This window comes from Lichenostomus cassidix, chromosome 9 (genome assembly GCF_008360975.1).
Source record: "Lichenostomus cassidix isolate B80296 chromosome 9, HeHo_3.0, whole genome shotgun sequence".
Lineage (NCBI taxonomy): Eukaryota > Metazoa > Chordata > Aves > Passeriformes > Meliphagidae > Lichenostomus > Lichenostomus cassidix.
Genome location: NC_139490.1, coordinates 15,470,571 through 15,491,618, shown reverse-complemented (window position 1 = coordinate 15,491,618; position 21,048 = coordinate 15,470,571). Strand labels below are relative to the sequence as shown.

Here is a 21,048-nt window from a genome sequence, read left to right as displayed (position 1 = left end):
AGATTTATGAGTTAACCCCTACATATAGAATAGAATAGAGTAGAGTAGAGTAAAGTAGAGTAGAGTAGAGTAGAGTAGAGTAGGACAGTTCAGTTGGAAGGGACCTCTGTTGGCCAACTAGACCAACTGCTGAAATTCCCATTGAAGTTAAGACTGAACAGGTTAGACCAGCTCAACTTCTAGAGTACTAACAAAGGACAGGATGGTCTGTATTTCAAGAATAGACATTAACAGGGGAAGGCAGAGCTGACACTTCTTGTGACTATTGGAATAAACAGAGAGCATTAAATAAAAAGAAACCAAAAATGTTTCATTTTTAATTTCTTTGAACATGAAGCTTTAAAATGTAGGATTTATTGCATAGAATATTTGAAAGATTGAAGGCTTACTAGGGGCATTAATAGGACCATATGGATTATGAGTACACATTTCTCAGAGGACTTACATCCTCAGTTGAGTAGTTTAGATTTAAATCAGATATGTTTTCTCATATTTCAAAATATATGCCAACCAATGAAGCAGTGAGGAAGAATTACACTTCTGTGTTATCCTGAGATAGGAAATGGAAATTCAGAAACAGAGCTAGTCCTCTGTTACTTAGTCAGTTCATTGAATTTAGTGTTGTATTTTGCTTATAATCTTGCCAGGATATTTATTCCTGTTTCTTTTTTGATATGCAGGGTGCCCAGGGTGCTCAAGGATATCCTGGGGAACATGGACCACAGGGCCCTCCAGGAGCTTTAGTATGAACTTATGTCTCCCTTGTTACTTTGACCTGTGATTTTCCCTAAACCCCATGGAATTACAGAGATACAAGTACTTTACTCTCCCACATTTATTTGAGGTCTAGATACATGTGTATGTAAAAACTATGGTTTTCTGCACACATCTGATTTTTTTCAGTTTCTTTTGATTATTTTTATGCATGATAATTTCTATATTTTCAGAGTCACCCTTGTCCCATGTAGGCATAAATTTTAATTTTCAAATCACTACCCATTAATTCACTTTCAATACTAATATGTATATAATTGAGAGATGCATATATTTGCAACTAGACTGTGTAAACAGTCTGTCACTCAGTGGCAATGACTTGCAGTTGTAAAGGTGGAAGAAACAGTAAAAATAGTCATATAAGTTCAGTGAAACTTGGGTACTTCAAAACACCTATATTGGAGCACAAGACTGTAATTTTTTTTAGCTAAGGAATTTTTTTTTTCCTTTTTTGTAGGGCATGCCAGGGAAACCAGGACCTCCTGGACCTAAGGTAGTCTCAGATTGGTAATAAAAATGAAAACTTCTGTTATGTGTAACATAAATTAACTCATTTTGTAGGTGTTTGTAAAATAAAAAAAATATTTGGGGACTTTTTTTCAGGGTCTTATGGGACTGAAAGTTATAGGAGCCAAAGGAAGAAAGGTAATGTCATAAGAAAGAAGCTTTAAACATTTTATAAGTTTTGCTTCTGTTTCTTGGATTTTCTGGTATGCTATGGTGAAATGTTTGGGGAAGTAAGTACTGTGAAATACAAATTTTCAGTTTATATGAGGGAGTCTTCTGTTGAAGAATGGAAACATGGCAATGCTGTGTAAGGTCAAAATGTTTTCACACAAGAGCCAATGACATAAACTTCTGGGTAGAAGGTTAGACACTGAAGAGAAGCCAGTAGTCAATATTTACAAACACATAGCATTAAATTAATATGTGTAATTTGTGTGATGCTCCTAAATGCTCACCTAAGCAGATAAACATTGGTAAATGTATAGCATTTGTAATCTCACAACTCCTGCCCAACATATTTTCAGTGTCAACCCTTGTGATACTAGAAAAACTCCCAGGTTTTGAATAAAAATTGGATAACTTGTCATTTATGTTCTTACTTTGTGTTCCATGTAATTGGCATTATGCCAGGAATTACTACAAATGCCCACATTGTCTCTCAGCACCCCAGGCTGCAGTTGGAGGACCAGTGCAGTCAATCTGAATATCCTTGCAAGAAAGTGGGGCATCCCACAGTTGTGCTAATTGACCTGCAGAGATTCAGCTCTGTTTGGTTTTAACTTTGTAATTACCACCAGGAATGTGCTAGAACTTTCCTGGAAAAAAGTTTGTCTGTAGACCTGGTGATTCATTAGCAGTAGATCAGGTGACCGTAGAACAGCTTACTTCCTATGAAAGAGTGACACATTCTTTGCTGCTATGGTGCAAATTCATGCAAAAGCATTCCACTGGCTTAAAACCACTGGAAATTGTGGATATTGTTTTGTTGAGCTCCAGAGGGAAGATCATATTGAGGACTTTCCTTGTCTGAAAGATCCTTAATGAAAAAGTGCACTTAAGTACTAATGTTGTCAGTGAAGGACACATGAAAGCTTGTTTTGTCTGTCTGATCACTTTGATTCTGTGGTCTCCCTGGAATATCCAGACTGCAGTTTGGAGGATGTCACCAAAGACTGCTCATGTAATTTGATGACTGACCTAACTGAATGGAGAGGAAAATTGTAATCAAGGAGATATTTTTACTTGATTTAGAGTTAAATTACGTAAATTACAAACAAATAAGATTAAAATTAAGGTTGTTTCTAGATACTTAAGCAGAAATCAGCATATACATTTTTATATTTATCAGCTAGGGGAAGGTTAAGTCTTCCATATGCCTTCTTTATTGGAATATAAATAGCAAGCACAAGGAAGTGTTAATGGGATTAATGGCTGAGTGTAATGACAGAAGACTTTTCACAATGTCAAAAGTATAGCAGTGGTAATTTCAAATAACAAAAACACACTGCTTGTAATTTGCTCTATTTTTTTTTTCAAGGGTGACCCTGGGTTAACTGGACCCCCTGGACCCCCAGGAACTGTTATTGTGACATTAAGTGGACCAGACAACATGACGGTAAATTGTTAAATATCATGTCCAGATAAGCCATCTGACTAGGTTTTACTTTGAGGGGATATTTTCATCTTCACTGCTCTGATAACATTTCCTTTTACCCGTCCTTACATTTCTGAGATGTTTTTACTTAGGTTCTAAGCTCTCTTAGAGTGTCTGTAGAGCCAGCTCATGAGACAATGGCAATTTTTCAGAGACATTTGCCACTAAAGTTTAAAAACCCTTCAAAACTCCTTACATAAATAGTTTGGAGCATGAGTTTAACAAGGTAATAATTAGACAGTCCATGAAATTTGACTTTGCAGTGAGCTTAGGATGTAGCCCAATGGTGCTACATTGTAATGTAATTACAGTAGGGTAATGTATTCTTGCACCCACAGACAAGGATGGCATGGTAGGCACTGCATTTATGTTTCAGAAGTAACTGTACTTCCAGTGAAGCACCTAAGGTTTATTTGATGTTTTTGCTTGTTTCTTTTTGCCATTTGTGGGGGTGTTTACTGCAGTCCCCTTGCATGTAACCAGAGGTAGGTTGTTTTGACCTTGCTCTGTTCTAAAATGTGCAGAAACAGTTTCTTTTTCAAATATCATAGACTTGGGCAGGAGCACTGATACAAAGCTTATGTTCCTTAATCATTCAAGTAGAACCATCTCTGCTCAAACAATCCTGCTGGCGAAATAAGGATTTCTTACTTGTAGATCTGGACTGCCATGGTAAGCATAGAAAAATCCAAGATACCACAGTAAGTTCCTATTTTCTGTGTAACAGGACTTGAAAGGAGAAAAAGGAGAAAAAGGATCAAGAGGACTCCCAGGGCCAATGGGGTTTACAGTAAGTGACCAGAAGTAAATCCCTTAAATCCAGATGTTCAGGCAGCATCACCTAGTCAATGCTACTTTTTACAGCCTGGTATTTACGCTAATTATTTCAACCTTTAATGACAAGAATAGAACTAATGAATAGAATAAAATACCTATTAATAGTATCCCAACTGTATTTTTTTAAGATAAAAAGTTACAAAATATATATTTAATTAAGAAAATGTGAGTTTCAAAATATGTGTGTGCTCAGTGTGGTTTTGTTACAGGGGCCAGTTGGTGATTCTCTAAGTGAAAAGGGTGACCGAGGAGAACCAGGAGCAGAGGTATGTGCAAACAATTGCATACACATATGTTAGTTCTTTCTGAAAAACTGTTTTGAACTAGTATTGCTGTCCAGTTTTTGTCTCACTTCTACTCAGATCAAATCTTCTTAGACTCAAAAGCTCTTTTCTGCAGTAAACTAGACGAGCTGGAAGTCAAGTGACTGTACTCACATGAGTACCTGGAGGAGAGGTCATTTGCTTGAATTGCTCAAACAATTGTTTCTTGTTGCCACAAAAGGTACAGGACCCCAGCAGATGCTGCTGAATGCACCACAGAAAGCAGCAGATACCTCTGGCAAACTGCCTCCTTCTGCCTTCAGCTACTGCCCTGCTTCAGATGCCTTTGAAGTGCACTCCCTATTCCTTTTGATTAAATAATTTCTCTCCAAGTTGTCCCATACAGGAAATGGGGTTAAGAGAGTTTTCCTTCAGTATCCTTCCAAGCTCACCATGACAAGGGCTGCTTGCTGCTGTTTTGTTTGTCTGGTTTCTGCATGAACCTGATTTTTCACCAAGCTTCACTTGCCTGGCACTTTGGGCTGGTGAAGTCTGGCACAAAAATCCTCCACAGGAGGAGGAATGTCAGTGGAATATCTTACTACCTGTTTTTTGAGTTTTATGAACATCAGTTATGATTAATGAACACTTTAAGAAAAACCTTGATGGCTTTTTACAATTTATACAGACCTAACATGCAGTTATGTGCAGAGTTTCTAGTTGCTATGGCTTTTCAATGCAGAGTCCCTGCTTTTTAATATTTTTTGTTTATTTTTCATTTTTTCTTTGCAGGGGAAACCTGGAAGGGAAGGTGCCCCAGGTCCACCTGGCCTACCGGTAATGAAAGAAGTCTTCTAAAAGCTTTCTAAATAATAGTCATCTATTTATGACAATTCTATCTTCCTGTCACAGCCTTTTCTCATTGCAGGATGTGTTTGAAAATGTTGATTTGTATACAGTGCAAACATTTCATTCACACAGCTGGCCTTGGAACATATCTTGTCCTCATAGATTTATGCACAGGAGGCAGAGGCTCAGTTCATGGATGTTGATGCTCCTATGTAAAATAAAAAGACAGACCTGTTGCTTGCTTCTGTCTAATGTGTTTGAGACACACTCAAGTTATGCAAAATTAATTATACTGAGTTTTATTCTGGTTAGTCACATTGAAATTTTTACAAAAGAGTTATACCTTCCCTTTGGCGTGAATTGAGAAGAAAAATGAATAGTTTTTAATCACTAGAATCAAAGACATGATTTTACAAAGAAAAGTTACTGTCAGAGTTATGGCTGTCTTAGCCTGAAACAAGATGAAAGATACCTATTAAACTCTCATTTTGTCAACATACAGTTCTTAAAATATGCCGTTTTAGGAGGAAACTTATCTTCTTTGTATACTAATTTAAAAGTTGAAGTTATTCAAATGTTTCCAATTGATTAAATATCAGTTCTCTTATTTACTTAATCTCCACTTTGACTACATCGTTAAGAGTCACAGTGACCTTATAAATATCTTACCAAAATTCTTACTGCCGGATTAGCCTATTGCACATGTAACCTACTATAACATCACCCTTGTCATGCTAAAACGACCTTCACAGGCAGTCTAAACACATTCCAGTCTGACAAAGAGCACTGAATGACAGACCACAAAGCTCTACTGCCTCAGTTAACAGAAAACTTTCTGTCATGGCAAAGACTTGCCATTGCTCTGTTCCCATTTCAACTCTACTCACTTGCAGTGCATTCAGGTGCATAAGCCTCTAAGAAGTCCCTCTCCCTTGCATGTGTTCACTTGCAGAAAGCCTTGTCTGCACTGTTTTCCCTCCTGGTGTTGCTGACACCTCTTTTGATCAGCACCATCCCTCAGACTGACCAAGTTCTGCAGGAGGGTGTTGAATGGGAGAGTCTCACACTGTGTTCAGTTTCTCCCCTTCAGAAATAGTTTGCAGAGGGAGAAACACAGCAGAGACTCCTACACTTGTGCCATGCAGGGGAGCTCCCCCTTGGAGTGTTGGAGTGTGCTGTAACAAAGGCAGGTTTGGATGGGACTCCTGCAGCTTTTCCTACAGACATGGAGCTGTACCTCAAACTGAGCCTTTCACTGCAATTTCCTCCCCTGAGCAAGTTGCAATCACTTTGTCATCACCATGAGAGATTAAAGCTTTACATTTTAGATCTTACTGATGTCAGTGCTAAAAGATGAATCCTCATAAAATTGTGTACTATCCCCTGCAGGGACAAAAGGGTGAACAGGGCAGGCCGGGACTGGCTGGAAGGCAAGGAGCTAAGGTATTGTCCAATTGTTTAATTAATGTGTTTGAGGATGAGGATAAGGTACGTTTGGGGGTTATTATATAATTTTATTTATCACTGCATATATATGTTTTATTTGACCTAACAGATGACCAGTAAGAATATCATGGAATAGGGAATGGATCAAACCATCAAACCAAGCTGAAACAAACCATGTGTTTAAACTGGTGTCCATCTATGTCTGCAGATGAGTTGTTGTAGTTTTGTGTGTGTGTGGCTGCATAGTTGTGTAAGGAACAGAAACAGGGTGGTGAAGGACTGGTCAGGAGCAGTTCTTCTTTAATGTTTTGAACAAAGTACTGAAGTAACAGTGGGTAAATGTCATTACATATATTGCTTTTAATAAACAAACCTATCTCTGCCTTCTGATTAAGGGGATGAAAGGAAACCCTGGTCCACCTGGAGCTTGTGGTCGAGTAAGTGTAAATTATCTTCATATATAATTTTCTAAACAATTAGAATAAAATTAATCCAAAATGCATGAGGCAGTAGTGGATGTCCTGTGATGCTCTCATCAGGTGTGTCTTTCACAAAGTACTGATATTGCTGGGATTCTCGCATAGATGGCATCTTCCTTCATATGGAATTGGACCCAGGATCTGTGCCTGGTTAAACCTCACCTGGCTCCAGCAATTTTGGCTGGAGATTGGACTGTCAAAGAACAGTTACAAAAAGTCACAGGAGTTAATATTTAAACCAATTTCTAATCACTTCTAGAACAGGTGGCCTTAATTTTAAAATCCTAAGGAGACTTTTTAAAGGAACCTATAGTTGCTATGAGTACAATTTCCCTGTTTAGTCAAGCTGTCTCCCAAGTGGCTTTCCTAAAGGCCCCATGTGCACCTAATGGGAACCTTCTGCCTAAATTGTTCAAAAGAAATAGCTTTGTAAAAAGCTGAAGTGTTTGTGGTATTGACAGAGTACTAAAAAACCATTGCTGCTAATAACAATTATGATTTCATTTCTGGTTGCTTATAATTAGTAAGGTCTTGTGGTGTCAGAACACCGAAATTATGAATGAGATCAAAGCATTGCGTTAATCTTGGGGGACTGTCCTTCTCTCTTCATTCTTACAACTCTTTCTTTTCTTACCATCTTTCTCCTGAGACCGAGTACTATGATTATGTGGCTGGTGAAAAAGGGGATGAAGGACCCCCAGGACCTCCAGGGCCAAAAGGTCAACGTGGCATGCCTGGTGAGTCAACATCAAAACTACAGTCTTGTAGCAAGAACAGTCCACTCAAATGCAGACTGCATTTTGAGCAGCCTTCTTCTGCCTTTACAAGAATATTTCCTAAGCTCACACCTAATTGCAGCCTTTAAATGTATCCTGAGACTTTGATTTATAGCATTATTTCCCCTTGAAAATAATTGTCAGTATGCAACAGTTGCATGAGTGGTAGATGCCTACTCAGGCAAAACCAGGTTCTTATTTTAACTTTTAAGCTTAAAATGCAAAAGATAGAAGTTTGCAGTCGATAATATTGAATAGTATTGAATAGTGACTTTGTAGAGGATAGAGTGATTTAACTCAAGTTCTTAATATATTGCTTTTGCAGGGCCACAGGGTCCTCCTGGAGCTGCTGGTAGACCAGGTATGTGCAGTAATCCAGTACCAATAATAAAATACATTGTTCTTCCTCCCTGTTACTCTGAATCAGCTTTGTCAAATGTCAGTTATAGATGACTTTAAACATATCTGCAAGTGATAAAAAATTGTCACCCAAGAACTTTGATGACTCGAGTTCTTAGGTTAAAGATAATTTTTAAATGTCTGTACATTCTCACTGTGATTATTTAATATATTTAAAGATAAAAAAGATTTGTGGGGTGAACTTGGTGTGTTTGTCTGACATTCATCCTATTGAGTACTTTGCTTTGAAATTCCATTTCTTCTTTAACTCCATTTTTGTATTTGTTTCCCTTTTGGTTAGGTGTGTCAAGACCTGGTCTGAGAGGTCCCCCAGGATTTCCTGGGCCAAAAGGAATAAAAGGAGAGAAAGGACAAACTGGCTTGTGTATTGTAGGCCCTCCAGGACTGCCTGGTATTATTGGCAGGCCTGGTACTATTGGACTGCCAGGTCCTCCAGGAGAACCAGGTACTTCTAGTTGCAGGTGGTTTTGATTTTTCTAGGTAGCTCTCTCTTTTGAATGAATTGTAGAATATCTTAAGTCGGAAAGGACCATGAGGATTAGAATACTGCTTCCAGCTCATCCTTGCAACTTCTTTCTCTCTTAGCAAGTAGAGAATTGCCAGAATAATCTGCTGATGTAATGGTGCCATGCTCATTTCATTAACAGGTAGAGTAACATTTGGAACAGGCCTACCAGGACTTCCTGGAGAGCCAGGGTGTATAGGACCTCCAGGACTTCCAGGAGATACTGGCATGAAAGGTCAGTTTCAGAAAATTATCAGACAGAAATAGACTACAATCCAGTGATCTCAGTGGGTCCTCATTGAATTTTAAAAAAATTTTAGTTTATCTCTTAACTAATTTGCTGAGTTCAGAGTTTTAAGAACATTCATTAGGGGTAGCAAGATGTCTTCCTCCCCTTACATCAACTAAAAGAGTAGTGCATGTGGCAGTGCTGCACACCAGTTGTACAGAACTGAGGCAGGGCTTAGATCTTCATTGGAATAAACAGTTACTACATATTGAGAGGACTTTGTACTCTCCTATTGTTATGTTCATGCTACAGTTAGTCTCTGAAATAAGCTGCAACTTTCACCCACAGAAGCTGCTGAATGTCTTTTGCCCTTTGCTTGTCATTACAATGACCCTGACTGTTACTGAGCTGTGGTAGTTTCTTCTTTTGAGAGAATTTGGTTTATCAGTAGAGTGACTATATACAAATTGTTTGCTAAAACTTGTCTTGAAAAAAATCAAGAGATTTAAGCCAAGTGTTTCTGCCCTTTCAATTAAATGAAGTCAGTTCTGATTCACTGTCTGACCACAGGTAATTTAGTACTGTGTTGGAAGTGATCTTCCAACAAAATTAAGTCCATATTTCTACCACTCCTGGCCAAAAAGTGTTAGCTATAACAAAACTATGGAGCACATTAGTTAAGCTTGAAAATTACTTGCTGTGAAGCAGCTAATGATTTCTTTTCATTCTAGGTGATGATGCTCGTGTGTGTACTGACTGTAGCTACATTCCGGGAACGCCTGGTCTGCCTGGTTCTCCTGGGCCTCGTGGTCAGGATGGAATGCCTGGTAAATTATCTTGTTGTTCCTAACAGGATAGTAGGACTGCAAATGATTTTGCTTTTAGCATGAAAATCAGGCTGTGGGCATGTCTGAAGCCTGTAGTCCTTGACTTAGCCCTGAAGTGGTGGTGAGAGCCTGAGGCAGCTGTCTCTGCTGAAATGGCCACAAGTCTTAAAAGATGCTGATAGTTTTAGGTGCAGCCTGAAGCCAGGTCAGTCTGTGATGATGTAGTCAATGTAAAAAGCAGAAACTCTGAATGCTGGGTGCAGTTATTGGAGCTTGTCAAAACTTATATCGTTTTCATTTTTCTTTACAAAATATACTGTTTCTTTTGCAGGTAGAGAAGGAGCAACAGGTCCAAAAGGTTCACCAGGCTCTCCAGGAACACCAGGATTTCCAGGGGCTCAAGTAACACTTTGGTTTTTCAGATTAATGTTCAGATCCCACAAGAATTATTTCAGAGAAACCTCACAGCTAGTGTTACATTCAGTGTCATATTGGGTGATCTCAACAGGTTTTTTCCCATACTAATAAATGTGTCTGCATGAGAGGCAAGGCAGAGAATGTGATGTATGGCTCACATAGATTTTCATGAGCCTGGTTGGCTCAGTGCAGCAAGTAAGCCCAGGCAGTGAGCGAGGTAAATACCTGTGTGATTAACCTGAGCTGCATTTCATGGTGATGAGACTGCTTGTTCTGTCTGGTATGGGTAGTCTATAGTTGCCTTCTGTTCTTCTATGTAATTCTAGAATCATGGCAGTGGATGTAAAGCATATATAGAGTTGTGTGTGCTGTGATCTTCATCAGACTTCTTACTTCTCTGAGTACGTTTCTAGCATACTCAGGAGTTGCTAAAAGCTCAGCTGTGAGGGGAAACTTGCTTCTCATAATACTCTCTTCAGGGGTGCAAAGGACAGTCCCTCTTGGGAAATGTTATGAAGAGGGAAGGCTGCCACCTGCTGCCACACACATGCCATTTGGTTGTTCTAACTTGTGCCTGTAGTAATAGTCATATATGGGAAAGTGCAGCCAGTGCTGTCCAATAAAAAAGTCATGCACAAGTATTTGTTGTAGTTGCTGTACAGATACAGAATGAGTCTGCTAAGAGGCTTTTCCAGGAGCCCCTCAAAGAGCTCATGAGCCCAACATCACTAGGGCCCAGTGTGCTTTCAGCTTGTACTGGTTTTGGCTGGGATAGTGTACCCACTTTGTAACCTGTGGGGAAGAGAAGAGAGAGAGAAGTTAACTATGAACAGAGCCAGCTGTGACACTCAGAGTGTCCCTAAGGAAATATTTTCATGTGGAGGAGAAATCTCTAACTGGGTCTTAAAGTACTTTCTTGTCCTTCTTTTTGTGCCATGGTCCTACCCATTAAAACAAAAAAAAAGACAAAAAAAACCCCAAACCTCTGTTCATTGAAGTGTGCCATTACAGTGAATAAAGATGAGAATAAGGAAAACCTCTCTGAGGAATTTAATTTAAAAAAGAAAACTTGAAAAAGAAAACTCGAAAACAGATTACATGTCTAAGCACTGAATTTCTGTTGATAACTCTATTCTAGGGACCTCCAGGTTTTAGAGGAGATCAAGGGCGCAAAGGATCAAAAGGTGAGCCAGGATATGTACATCCAGAAGGGCCAAAAGGTGAGCGAGGAGATCCAGGAGTCAGGGGAGACAAAGGAAGAAAAGGTGCAAGCGGATTTCTGGGAAGACCTGGCTCTAAAGGATCCAAGGGTTCTAAAGGTGAACAGGTGTGTATGCACTGTTTGCAATTAATATGGAAGTCATGGAAACCTAAGTTAGTATTTTTCTTGTCTGTTTAATCTGTGCAGATATTTCAACTGAGTATCCCCTGACTGAGGGTACTGCCCATAGCTGTAACAACCAATATGTTTGAAAGAATGAGAGGAAACACTCTGATGTAGTACTAGAGAGAGATGAGGGCAGTGTAGGCACACACTGCTGAAAAACCTCAGCAGTCTAATGAGGTGTTAGTTTGGGTATTTATACTGGAGCATTATGTTGGATTCCTATGATGAATACGATCCTTTAATAAAAGATTTTCCTGACTACTTATAATACTTAATAATTCAAATACTTCCTGTTCAGTCCTTGAGGGTTAATCTTCAGTGAGAACTGACCATAAAACTAGAATCATTAGGGCAGAGCTCTGCAGAAACAAAAACTAACAATTATTGTTGGGTAATGTTGGCTGCGAAACTATTAACATGATTCAGATAGAACTGTCTCTAAACCTGACTCCACAGTATTCAAAGAGAATCAGAGCTGAAGCGTGTTTGGGCTTTTTTGCCAAGTGTGTTTGAAAAAGAAAAGTATGCAGTGCAACAACACCGTGGCTGGAAAAAAAAATCAGGCAATTGTATTTATTTGTACTCTCACTCTGAATAGCCCTCTCTTTGTAACTATTGATATTCAAATTTTTATTCATTTAATCACAAGTAAATCAGAGGAAAAATTGTAATTATAAGAGCTACTCTGTTACTAAAATAATACAAGATTATAGGGAATTGAGCATTTTGTTAAGAAAGCTGGTGTGGAAAGCAAATAATACTTGGTGTACATGTGTAATCATTAGGGATTGGCTGGATCAAAAGGAGATAGAGGACTACCTGGAATCCCTGGTAGACCTGGTCTTCCTGGAGAAATGGGACTTCCTGGACTGCCAGGGTATGGACCACAAGGAATAAGAGGTTTTAAAGGCTCTAAAGGAATACCTGGACCACCTGGATTACCTGGAGAAGCTGGTTTGTAACTTCCCTATTTTACTGTGTTTTACCTATGTTAAAGAGTACTTGATAAAAATTGCAGCGATAGATTGAAATCAAAGACATCATTTATGAAACCTGGGAAACCTTTCCTTGCCATTGGATTTCCACAGCATTGTCAAACTTTGGTCCCTCTGAAGATAATAGCAAAAGTCTTAGGGTCATAAGATTAATTGAGGTTGAAAGGGACTCTGTGCAGTCTTCAGTCTGAACTTCATCTCAGTACAGGGACATCTGTGAGATCAGACCAAGTTACTCAAGGCATTATCCAGTTGTTCCTTGAAAACCTCCAAGGACAAAGCGCATTATCTCTGGGCAGCCTGCTCCAGTGCTTGACTGTCCTCACTGTGGAAACAAGAAGTATTCAAATATACATCTAGTCATCATCATTAGTGTAAATTAAATCAGCAGGGTTAACTATAATGGACATAATAGTTTGTGAGTGCTGGAAACATACCAGTGTATGTCTTGGCAGGCAAGCATAATCTGGAAGAACTCAGCTGAATGGCAGATATAGTCAAGGTTGCTTAAAGATAATGCCCATTGGGTCTTTATGACATGGAGTTGCAGATTTAAGCATTTCTCAAGTTGCATCATTTTCCTGGTGACTTTCTGCTTCCTTTTCTGGGTCTCCACTAGACTGCAGGAGGACTGAGAGGAAGACTGCCGGTGTCAATACAATTATTTTACTTAATGAAGCCAGGATATGAAGGCTTTTGAAAGTCTGTTGGAGTTTCCAAAATATAGCAACTGTAGAAGACCACATTTGTAGCCAAGTAGATTGATCACTAATATTTTAAAATGCTTGAGATTACATATTGCCAAACTATATGCCTTTGTAATATTTTGTTATGTATTTGCTGAAGGTGTGAAAGGAGAGACCAGTAGGGCAACTCCATTACCTGCATTGCCAGGACCTCAAGGACCACCTGGTTTACCTGGTCCCCCAGGAGTGCCTGGTGAGTACTGTCCTTAATCAGTAAAACAGTTAAAGTCAGAGATTGGTTAACTGTAAGGCACCTTTGCTTGGGTTTTGTAGAATAACCCTTAAAACTGTCCTGAACAGCACAGGAAGTTTTTTGATAGCTTTATGTTAGCCTCTGTTCTTACAGTTGTTTCTGTTTCAAGCATCACCCCTCTAATGAATGTTTGTAACCTCTCAAGAAGTGGCAGATTCATGTCTGCATGTAGCTGTTCCTAGGAGTCTGGAATTTGGCCATATTGCATAAAAACTCAACTCACAGACTCACACATGCTTTGGTACTGTAAATGCAAGTAGCATTTTAAGTGTGAAAACCTGCAGTGGAGGAGAAATAGTGTCTAAATTCTACCATAATCTACAGTCATGTCCTAATTAATAGTGATAAGCTATAGCACACCTAATCTTACAAGTTGATATTCTGTGGTAAGACAATTCACGGTTTACTTCTTTTCTTTGTACAGGTAGGGTTGGAGCAAGAGGTCAGCCAGGTGATCCAGGACATTCAGGACCAACAGGTGACACAGGCTTTCCAGGGCTTGGGTTTCCTGGACACCCTGGGCCAAAAGGTAATACACACTTTTTGATCTTCTTAAAAAAAGAAAATAAATAAAACAAAAAAAACCAAAAAAACTCCAAAACCCCCCTTTTTTTTAAAGTACACTTTAAAATAATTAGCAAGTTAAAAAAATTAGTCAGTGAAGAGACAGATAAATGTTTTTAGCAGTCTTGTAATTTTCTGCTTTAAGTCTTAGAAATTGCAAGTTTGAAATATTTTCAAGTATTTCAGAGTATCAAGTATCAAAGGTGAAAGTAGGGAAATATTTTAAAAGACATTGATGCTTTTTGGAATATTGCCCAAACAGGTGCAGCTATCTCATTTGAGTGCTGCACTTAATTCAGATAGATTCTCTTTACCTGGATATGTGTTGCAGAGACAGAGCTGTATAAGTGTCAGTACTTTATTTTTAATTAGTTTTGGTTATGTACAATGCAATACCTGCTCTAATGTGCAGGTAACAGAAAACATTTTCAATATTGCAAATTTGGCCATTCCTCATGCAAAATTGTACTCCCTTTGAACACTGGGAATATTAAGAAATTCTCATAATCCTGTAAGGACAGGAGTTAACAAACAAAGCTCAGCTACTAAAACTAGTATCAAGCTGCTTGTTAAAGAGAACAGTAAGGAAATTATATCAGAATGGCTTCACTTGAATGGCTTCACTTGGCTTCAAATCAGTTAATTAACAAGTAGTGTCACAGTCAATATTGAGTGAATATGTAACGATCAAGATGCTGTGTTTCACATCAACTCTGAATTCAAGATGCTTCCTTCAGCTCATATAAGCTGCATTAGTGTCAGAGGCTCATAACTGCACACAATACACATACTCTTTTGTAAAATAAAGCGTCTGTACTGCCATTTAATTCCTTTGGCAGGAGACAAAGGACTTGCAGGAGGCAGAGGGCCACCAGGTTTTGAAGGAAAGACTGGAGATCCAGGCCGAGCTGGAAACCTAGGACAACCAGGACAAAAGGTTTGGTCAGAAATACAGCACAGATTTTGCCCTGGGTCCCACTCATTAAATTTGATACAGGGCAAATAAATAAAAAATCGTAAAGCATATGGGAATTCCTTTATTTCTTGACTAGTGATGCACAAACTATGAAATTAAATTCTTTCTATAAAAAGGGGTTCAAGTCAAAATTTTAGATGCAAATACAAGATTTCAGAACTCCAAGTGTTTGGGATGTTTTCTGACTTCAGCTTTCGGACCACAAGGAGGATATTGCATTGCTTACAGCAAAAAAAAATTAAGGCCACAGCTTCTGAAAAGTTGCCTGTTCAGAAATCCAATTAAGCATATATTTGATGGAGGTCGACAAGTCGACAAGTAATTACATATTTCATTTGAGCAAGTGGTTTGTTAAAATGAAGCATGATGAAAGTAGGTTAGAGGTAATACTGCAGCCCCCCTTGCTGATTAACAGAAGATAATCTGCTGATTCTTGACTACTCTGTAATTAGGATTCAATTTTGAACAAAATATTTACACCTAAATTGTTTGAAAATGTGGCATTCCTTTTTGTATGTGTGTGCCCATATCATTCTTTTGTGTGTTTTTTGACATGACAAAGGAAGGGGGTTGAGGTTGTAAATTTTTTTTTTAAATTATTATTTAATCTATATTTGATGCCACAGAACATCTGGATCTGAAGTGGCCTCTGTGGTCCAAGTGTATCATTAGTGATTGGTATAAGCTCAGGTCTACTGACCTGCTTTATGAACATATTGATTTGCTGATTCTCAAAGATAGTACTCAGAGCAACCAGCAGTTCAGTCAGCAAAAAAAATCTACTAATACAAGCTTTCCAGTCAGGGAATACACTTGGACATTTGGGATAAAACCAGTCTTCATGGAAAACAGCATTCAGAAGAATGATTTTAAAAAACACCAGCAACTGACTGAGTATTGAGACATAGCTGGGTGCTTACATTGATCCTTTAAATAAACATTTTGATAAACAGCCATGACTGTGATGTAAAAGTAAAGGAAAAGTTAAATTTGCAAAAATTTCAGCCCCACTTTCAGACAGAGGTTCAAAGCTTTTCACAGCTACAGAAAGCATCCCAGTGTGGTAAAGACCAAATTAGCAACTTAGGGTTAGGAGACAAGATTTAAAAGCTGTCTAGATGAACTTCTCAGCTGGTCAGTAAGGATGATCCAGTGGTCTGCTGAATTGAAGCCATTAGAAATTATAGTGTGAAAGATCAAAGGGAATAAAGAGAATTACCCTAATAAAATGAGGTAAATATTCCCACAGTGGAGAAAATATTTTGGCAGATTTGCAAAGCATAGAGGATTGTTTACATTTCTCTCTGTGTTGCAGGGTGACCCAGGCATGGTTATTCCTGGAGAGCCAGGAAGAATGGGTTCACCAGGAGGTCATGGCAGTCCTGGCTCAAAAGGTGAAGTTGGCCTTCCAGGACTCCCAGGCCTACCAGGGCATCCTGGACATGATGGTGATGATGGCCTAAGAGGTAATGTTGTCAAGAGAAGCTCAGGGAGCACAGCAAGTTATTTTAAGTCAAACAATATTCACTCAGCCTGAAACTTTATTTGGTTGTGAATCCAGTGTCATTTTTTTTAGGAGATCGTGGCTCACCTGGACTTCCTGGAGACCCAGGTTTTCCAGGGAAACCTGCTGAATGTCTTATTGGCCTGCCAGGTTTGCCAGGTGGCCAGGGAGCTACAGGCCCACCAGGTAGGACTTTCTGAGCCAAAAGTGCCATTTAGTTGGGTGAGTCTGGGTTTTGTTTCTGCCTTCCAATGGCCTGAGGGAGCTGAAATTGTTACTGCATATTGATTATAGGCTAGATAGTATGCAGGAAAATAGGAGTCAATTTAAAAGATGCTCTTTCTGTAGATGGGAGGAAGCACATGCACTGATGAACATGAAGATTCAGATTCCATTGGACAGCATAAAGAGTAATCATAGACTGACCCAAATTCCACAGGAAATTGTACTTACGATGTAAAGATAGAGATGAAAGTTTGTTTTTCAGACAGGTCTACCATACTACACTGTCCTGCACTTTTCCTAGGAGGAAGAGGTTTACAAGGTTCAAAAGGAAACCTAGGTCCTCCTGGTTTGAGTATCCCAGGAATCTATGGAAAACCTGGGGAACCTGGATTAATAGGTCTTCAGGGAAATACAGGATTACCAGGTCCCAAGGGACAGTCTGGAAGGCCAGGAATCCCTGGATTGCCAGGTAAGGATTCCCCAAGTATTTGCTTTGATGTAGCGATTAAGCGAGTCTTTGCAGAAAGGTGTTTTGCAAAGAGGTGCACAAAAAGGTCATGCTTTTCCAGACTGAACATGATTAAATATTTTTTCTATCAACAGCTTTCATTAATCTTTGAGATCTATATGGAAAACTAATAAATCATTCTTCCCTAAATTATGATCATATCTTGAAGCTCTCTTGACACAGTGTGGAATTTTCTGTTACAGTCTTCTGAACACAGTGTTTTACCTTGGTTTTTGTACAGTGGGACATTAAATAGTTAATATTCAAAGGAACTCCCCTTTGCACAATGGAAGTGCAAAGTGTTTAGTTCTTATTCAGCATCCCTTTTCAAACAGTTTGTAATGCCATCTTCTTAAAAAGTGAGTTCAGATCTAGAGCCTGACAGAGTTGAGTCAGATCAAGCTCTGTCACTAAGTAGAACTAACTTTAAGTAAGCTAAGTAGTCCCTGTAGGGTTGATTTGTTTGGTTTTTTCCTTTCAGAAATTGTTCAAATTTGCTTTGAAGAATAAATCAGTCATGTAATGCTTCTTATTTCTAACAAAAATTTTTCCTTAGTGTCAAATCATTAGTCTGTGGGAAGGAGATGGTACATACCATTTTATATTGAGAATCTGTAAAGCTTTTGATAAACATGTAGCCCTTGACTCAGTTATGCAAACATAGAATTCTGTTGTCATTTGAGGGAGTTGTTATTTCCCAGCTGGTCTTTGACTCCTGAGCCAGAAAGGAATGTCATTCCCTTATGTCTCGTGACAGATCTCTCATCCCTGTGTGGATATCTCAGATACATTATCCTTACTGTTAGTTATTTCATTTGTTTATAGGAGCTGTTGCACCCACTAATTTAGGTAATTTTGGGGGTTATAAGTCATGATCCTGTGGTTAAAGATGGGAAAACTCGCTTGGGCAGTTACAGAAATGGAGAAAAAAATAAAATAAGCAATTAAATACTGAAATGACAGGCATATGTGTAGTTTTCTGAAGCAATATTCTGTTTAACTGGTCAAGTACTAACAAATATGTTCCTATGGCTTCAATTCCACAGGCTCAAGGGGAGACCCAGGTATAATGGGACTGTTAGGAATTCCTGGACCCCCTGGCATGACTGGAAGACCAGGCAACCCGGGTATCAGAGGCAAGTGACCACTGTATCTTCATTATTACTTAGTATACAGGAACCTCAATGCTCAAATTAGTCTTGTCATCCATTTTTGTGTGTATTATTGCTCCTGAGTACAGATATTGTACTGGAATTTCTTTGAGTCTTGGTAAATCTGTTTTCTGTATTTGTGCAGTCTGCAGACTGAACAACATCATCATATTTTTTAGCAGTTTTGACTTGCCACCTTTTCTTTTTCATTGGTATTTTTAAAATTGGCTGATGATTTGCTAAATTAAGAGCAGAGAGCCTTAATGCTGGGGTTTTTTTTCCATCCTGTGTGGATACCATTATTGTATTTATTCAGCAGACACAAGATTATATGTTTGTTCACTATAAGAAATCATTGCCATCTCTTGCCATAATCTGTACTCATAGGTGATTTATTGATGATCGGAGAAGTTAAGCTAGTTTAGGTTGTTGATTTGGAATGTATATTTACATATGTAACTTACAATTGCTCTTGAAGACTGGCATTATCTGGTTTCCTTTATTATACTATCTAGTAAGGTTTCTTCAGAAAATTTCCCTCCATTTTCTTGCAGGTTCTCCTGGCTTCCCAGGAATAAAAGGAAGAAAAGGGTTTCTTGGAGAAAAAGGCGATCCAGGTGATAAAGGTTTTCCTGGACCATCTGAGACCTTGGTTGGTATTGGGGACAAAGGAGAACAAGGTTTAAAAGGTACACAATCATTGTTCTGTCATTGAAAATGAATCAGGTTCGTGATCTATTTTGCAGTTCCAGTGGACTCTAAAATATAGAATAAACTGACTCTACTACTAAGAGTACTCCCTTGGCTTTGAAATCATTATTGCTTAAACATCATTACTGCCTCCTTATTTATGGAATAGTTGGATATTACATTGAATATTCAGTTCAACTTTATCATGTCCCTATTCATTTAAAAAGCTCTTGTTTTAATGCTAAACCAGTAAAAATATGTCAGTAGTACCAGGAGGCTTATATACATATATGTTATACATTTAAGTTTTTACACATTTGGTATCCTGTGAGCACAGAAATGGCTGCACTTACCAACCAGATGCTGGATTGCAAAGACATTAAATCTGCTCAGAAATACTTGACTGTCAGAAGAACTCCTTTGACTGCAATATTTATATGGACTCTCTGCATACGATCTGTTCATGCTTAACTAATGCTTTCTGGCTTTTTGTATTGATATTTTCCTGTGGAAGCTTTCAGGAACTTCCTGTTGTTTCCACATGAAAAATACAGAAGGCATTAAATATGAGTTTGTGTTTTGCTTATGTGTGTTCACAGAGTGAAAATCCTATGCTCTAGTTCTCTTTCATTAGCTTGAAGAGTTACAAAATTTTAAACTTTGTACAAAACCTGTATTCTAAGATGTTGGTTTGTAGTATTTTTTAAATGAAACTTTGTTTTAGGAGTTCAAGGCCGAATGGGTCTGAGGGGAGAAAAAGGAGATGTTGGTGTGCAAGGCCTCCCAGGTGTTGATGGGTCTGATGGAATACCTGGTTTACCAGGTATGGAATATGTATATTGACAGTTACTGTGCCCTGTGGACAGGGAGATGCTACTGCTCCAATGCACGCAAACTTGGCTCCAGAAGCAGCACCATATTCTCTCTATTAACTCTCAAGCTTTCCTGAAAATTCTGAAACTGAGCAAATTCTAAAGCTGCTGTTTGAAAGTCATAGCAGCTATCACCAAATGATTCTTTGTTTGCTTTCAAATATAAACCATTCTTTGGGATGACAAATAGAAAATAATACTAAGTCCTGAGTAATAACAAACTAAAAGCTGATGAAGCCAATGAATAAAAATTAATATTTATGAAAAGTAAAGAGAATTTTTAATTTTCAATATTATTTTAAAATTAATTCTAAAATAATAATATTACAATTGTGCACAAAAATATCTTACGATTTTTTTTTATTTCAGATGAACTGTATTTCCCTTTTTAAAGCCTACATGTTTGGCTTCTATTTCAAAAGTTAGCAGATTTGCAGTGAAAAGCAGATTTTAAAATATCAGGCATTGCTGGTACCCTGGAATTTAGAAAGAATGTTCAGAGAACATTCTAGATACATCAAGATCTTTTAGTCATTAAACTGAGAGCTAATTTAGCTAAATTAATCTAAAGATAATTGAGTGGGAGGAAAAGTGCCTGGGTCACACTCAGGAGCTTTTTATTATATACTAGTAATGAGAAGTCCACAGGTAGTAAGTAAAAATGTGATTGTTTCATGCACAGAAACCAGACTGAACTGGAGTTCATGCAATTGAAGGAGAGTCCAGTATGTAAATACAAATTCATGATCTTGATCAAATTCTGCAAAAGTATGTTTCAGTGTCTGCCCCTAAGTTCTGTGGTCACAAACCTTAATTTTAGTGTTGATACATAAGGTGTTTGTTATTTCCTTGACTTTTTGAAAACAATAATGATAATTTTATCTATGTTCCGTGGCAAAAGGCTCTGTGTTATCTGTAAAAGAGTAATATAGCAAAAGAAGGTGTGTGGTAGAGGGTTTTGTATTCATGACAGCTCTAACATCCAGACAGTGTCTAGAGCAAACTCGTGGAGATGACATTTATTTCTTCATCTTGCAGGAGTCAAAGGATTGATGGGTCTTCCAGGGATTCCTGGAAGACAAGGATTCCCAGGTGCACATGGAGACAAAGGGAGCATGGGAATTCCAGGTCATTTTCTCTCAAGCCATATTACAAATTCATAGAGCTCTGTAGAAGCATTTGCACAGATCTGAG

The 21,048-nt window shown here is 38.4% G+C and overlaps 1 protein-coding gene across 2 annotated transcripts in view; it reads left to right on the top strand.

The window, feature by feature from the left end:
- Nucleotides 1-21,048, top strand: part of COL4A3 (collagen type IV alpha 3 chain) — a 55,869-nt gene that overhangs the window by 19,185 nt on the left and 15,636 nt on the right. Inside the window, exons 10-36 of one of the 2 annotated variants that reach the window (XM_085069610.1) lie at nt 681-743; nt 1,232-1,267; nt 1,378-1,419; nt 2,819-2,896; nt 3,663-3,725; nt 3,982-4,038; nt 4,828-4,872; nt 6,274-6,327; nt 6,726-6,767; nt 7,459-7,546; nt 7,911-7,946; nt 8,286-8,450; nt 8,653-8,745; nt 9,471-9,566; nt 9,898-9,968; nt 11,122-11,310; nt 12,156-12,324; nt 13,212-13,304; nt 13,789-13,893; nt 14,768-14,865; nt 16,220-16,370; nt 16,481-16,594; nt 16,935-17,102; nt 18,188-18,277; nt 18,847-18,981; nt 19,707-19,805; nt 20,893-20,982. In XM_085069610.1, the coding sequence (XP_084925736.1) occupies nt 681-743; nt 1,232-1,267; nt 1,378-1,419; nt 2,819-2,896; nt 3,663-3,725; nt 3,982-4,038; nt 4,828-4,872; nt 6,274-6,327; nt 6,726-6,767; nt 7,459-7,546; nt 7,911-7,946; nt 8,286-8,450; nt 8,653-8,745; nt 9,471-9,566; nt 9,898-9,968; nt 11,122-11,310; nt 12,156-12,324; nt 13,212-13,304; nt 13,789-13,893; nt 14,768-14,865; nt 16,220-16,370; nt 16,481-16,594; nt 16,935-17,102; nt 18,188-18,277; nt 18,847-18,981; nt 19,707-19,805; nt 20,893-20,982 (2,530 nt within the window). The remainder of the gene's footprint in view (nt 1-680; nt 744-1,231; nt 1,268-1,377; nt 1,420-2,818; nt 2,897-3,662; nt 3,726-3,981; nt 4,039-4,827; nt 4,873-6,273; nt 6,328-6,725; nt 6,768-7,458; nt 7,547-7,910; nt 7,947-8,285; nt 8,451-8,652; nt 8,746-9,470; nt 9,567-9,897; nt 9,969-11,121; nt 11,311-12,155; nt 12,325-13,211; nt 13,305-13,788; nt 13,894-14,767; nt 14,866-16,219; nt 16,371-16,480; nt 16,595-16,934; nt 17,103-18,187; nt 18,278-18,846; nt 18,982-19,706; nt 19,806-20,892; nt 20,983-21,048) is intronic. The other variant, XM_085069611.1, reaches the window with a different exon arrangement.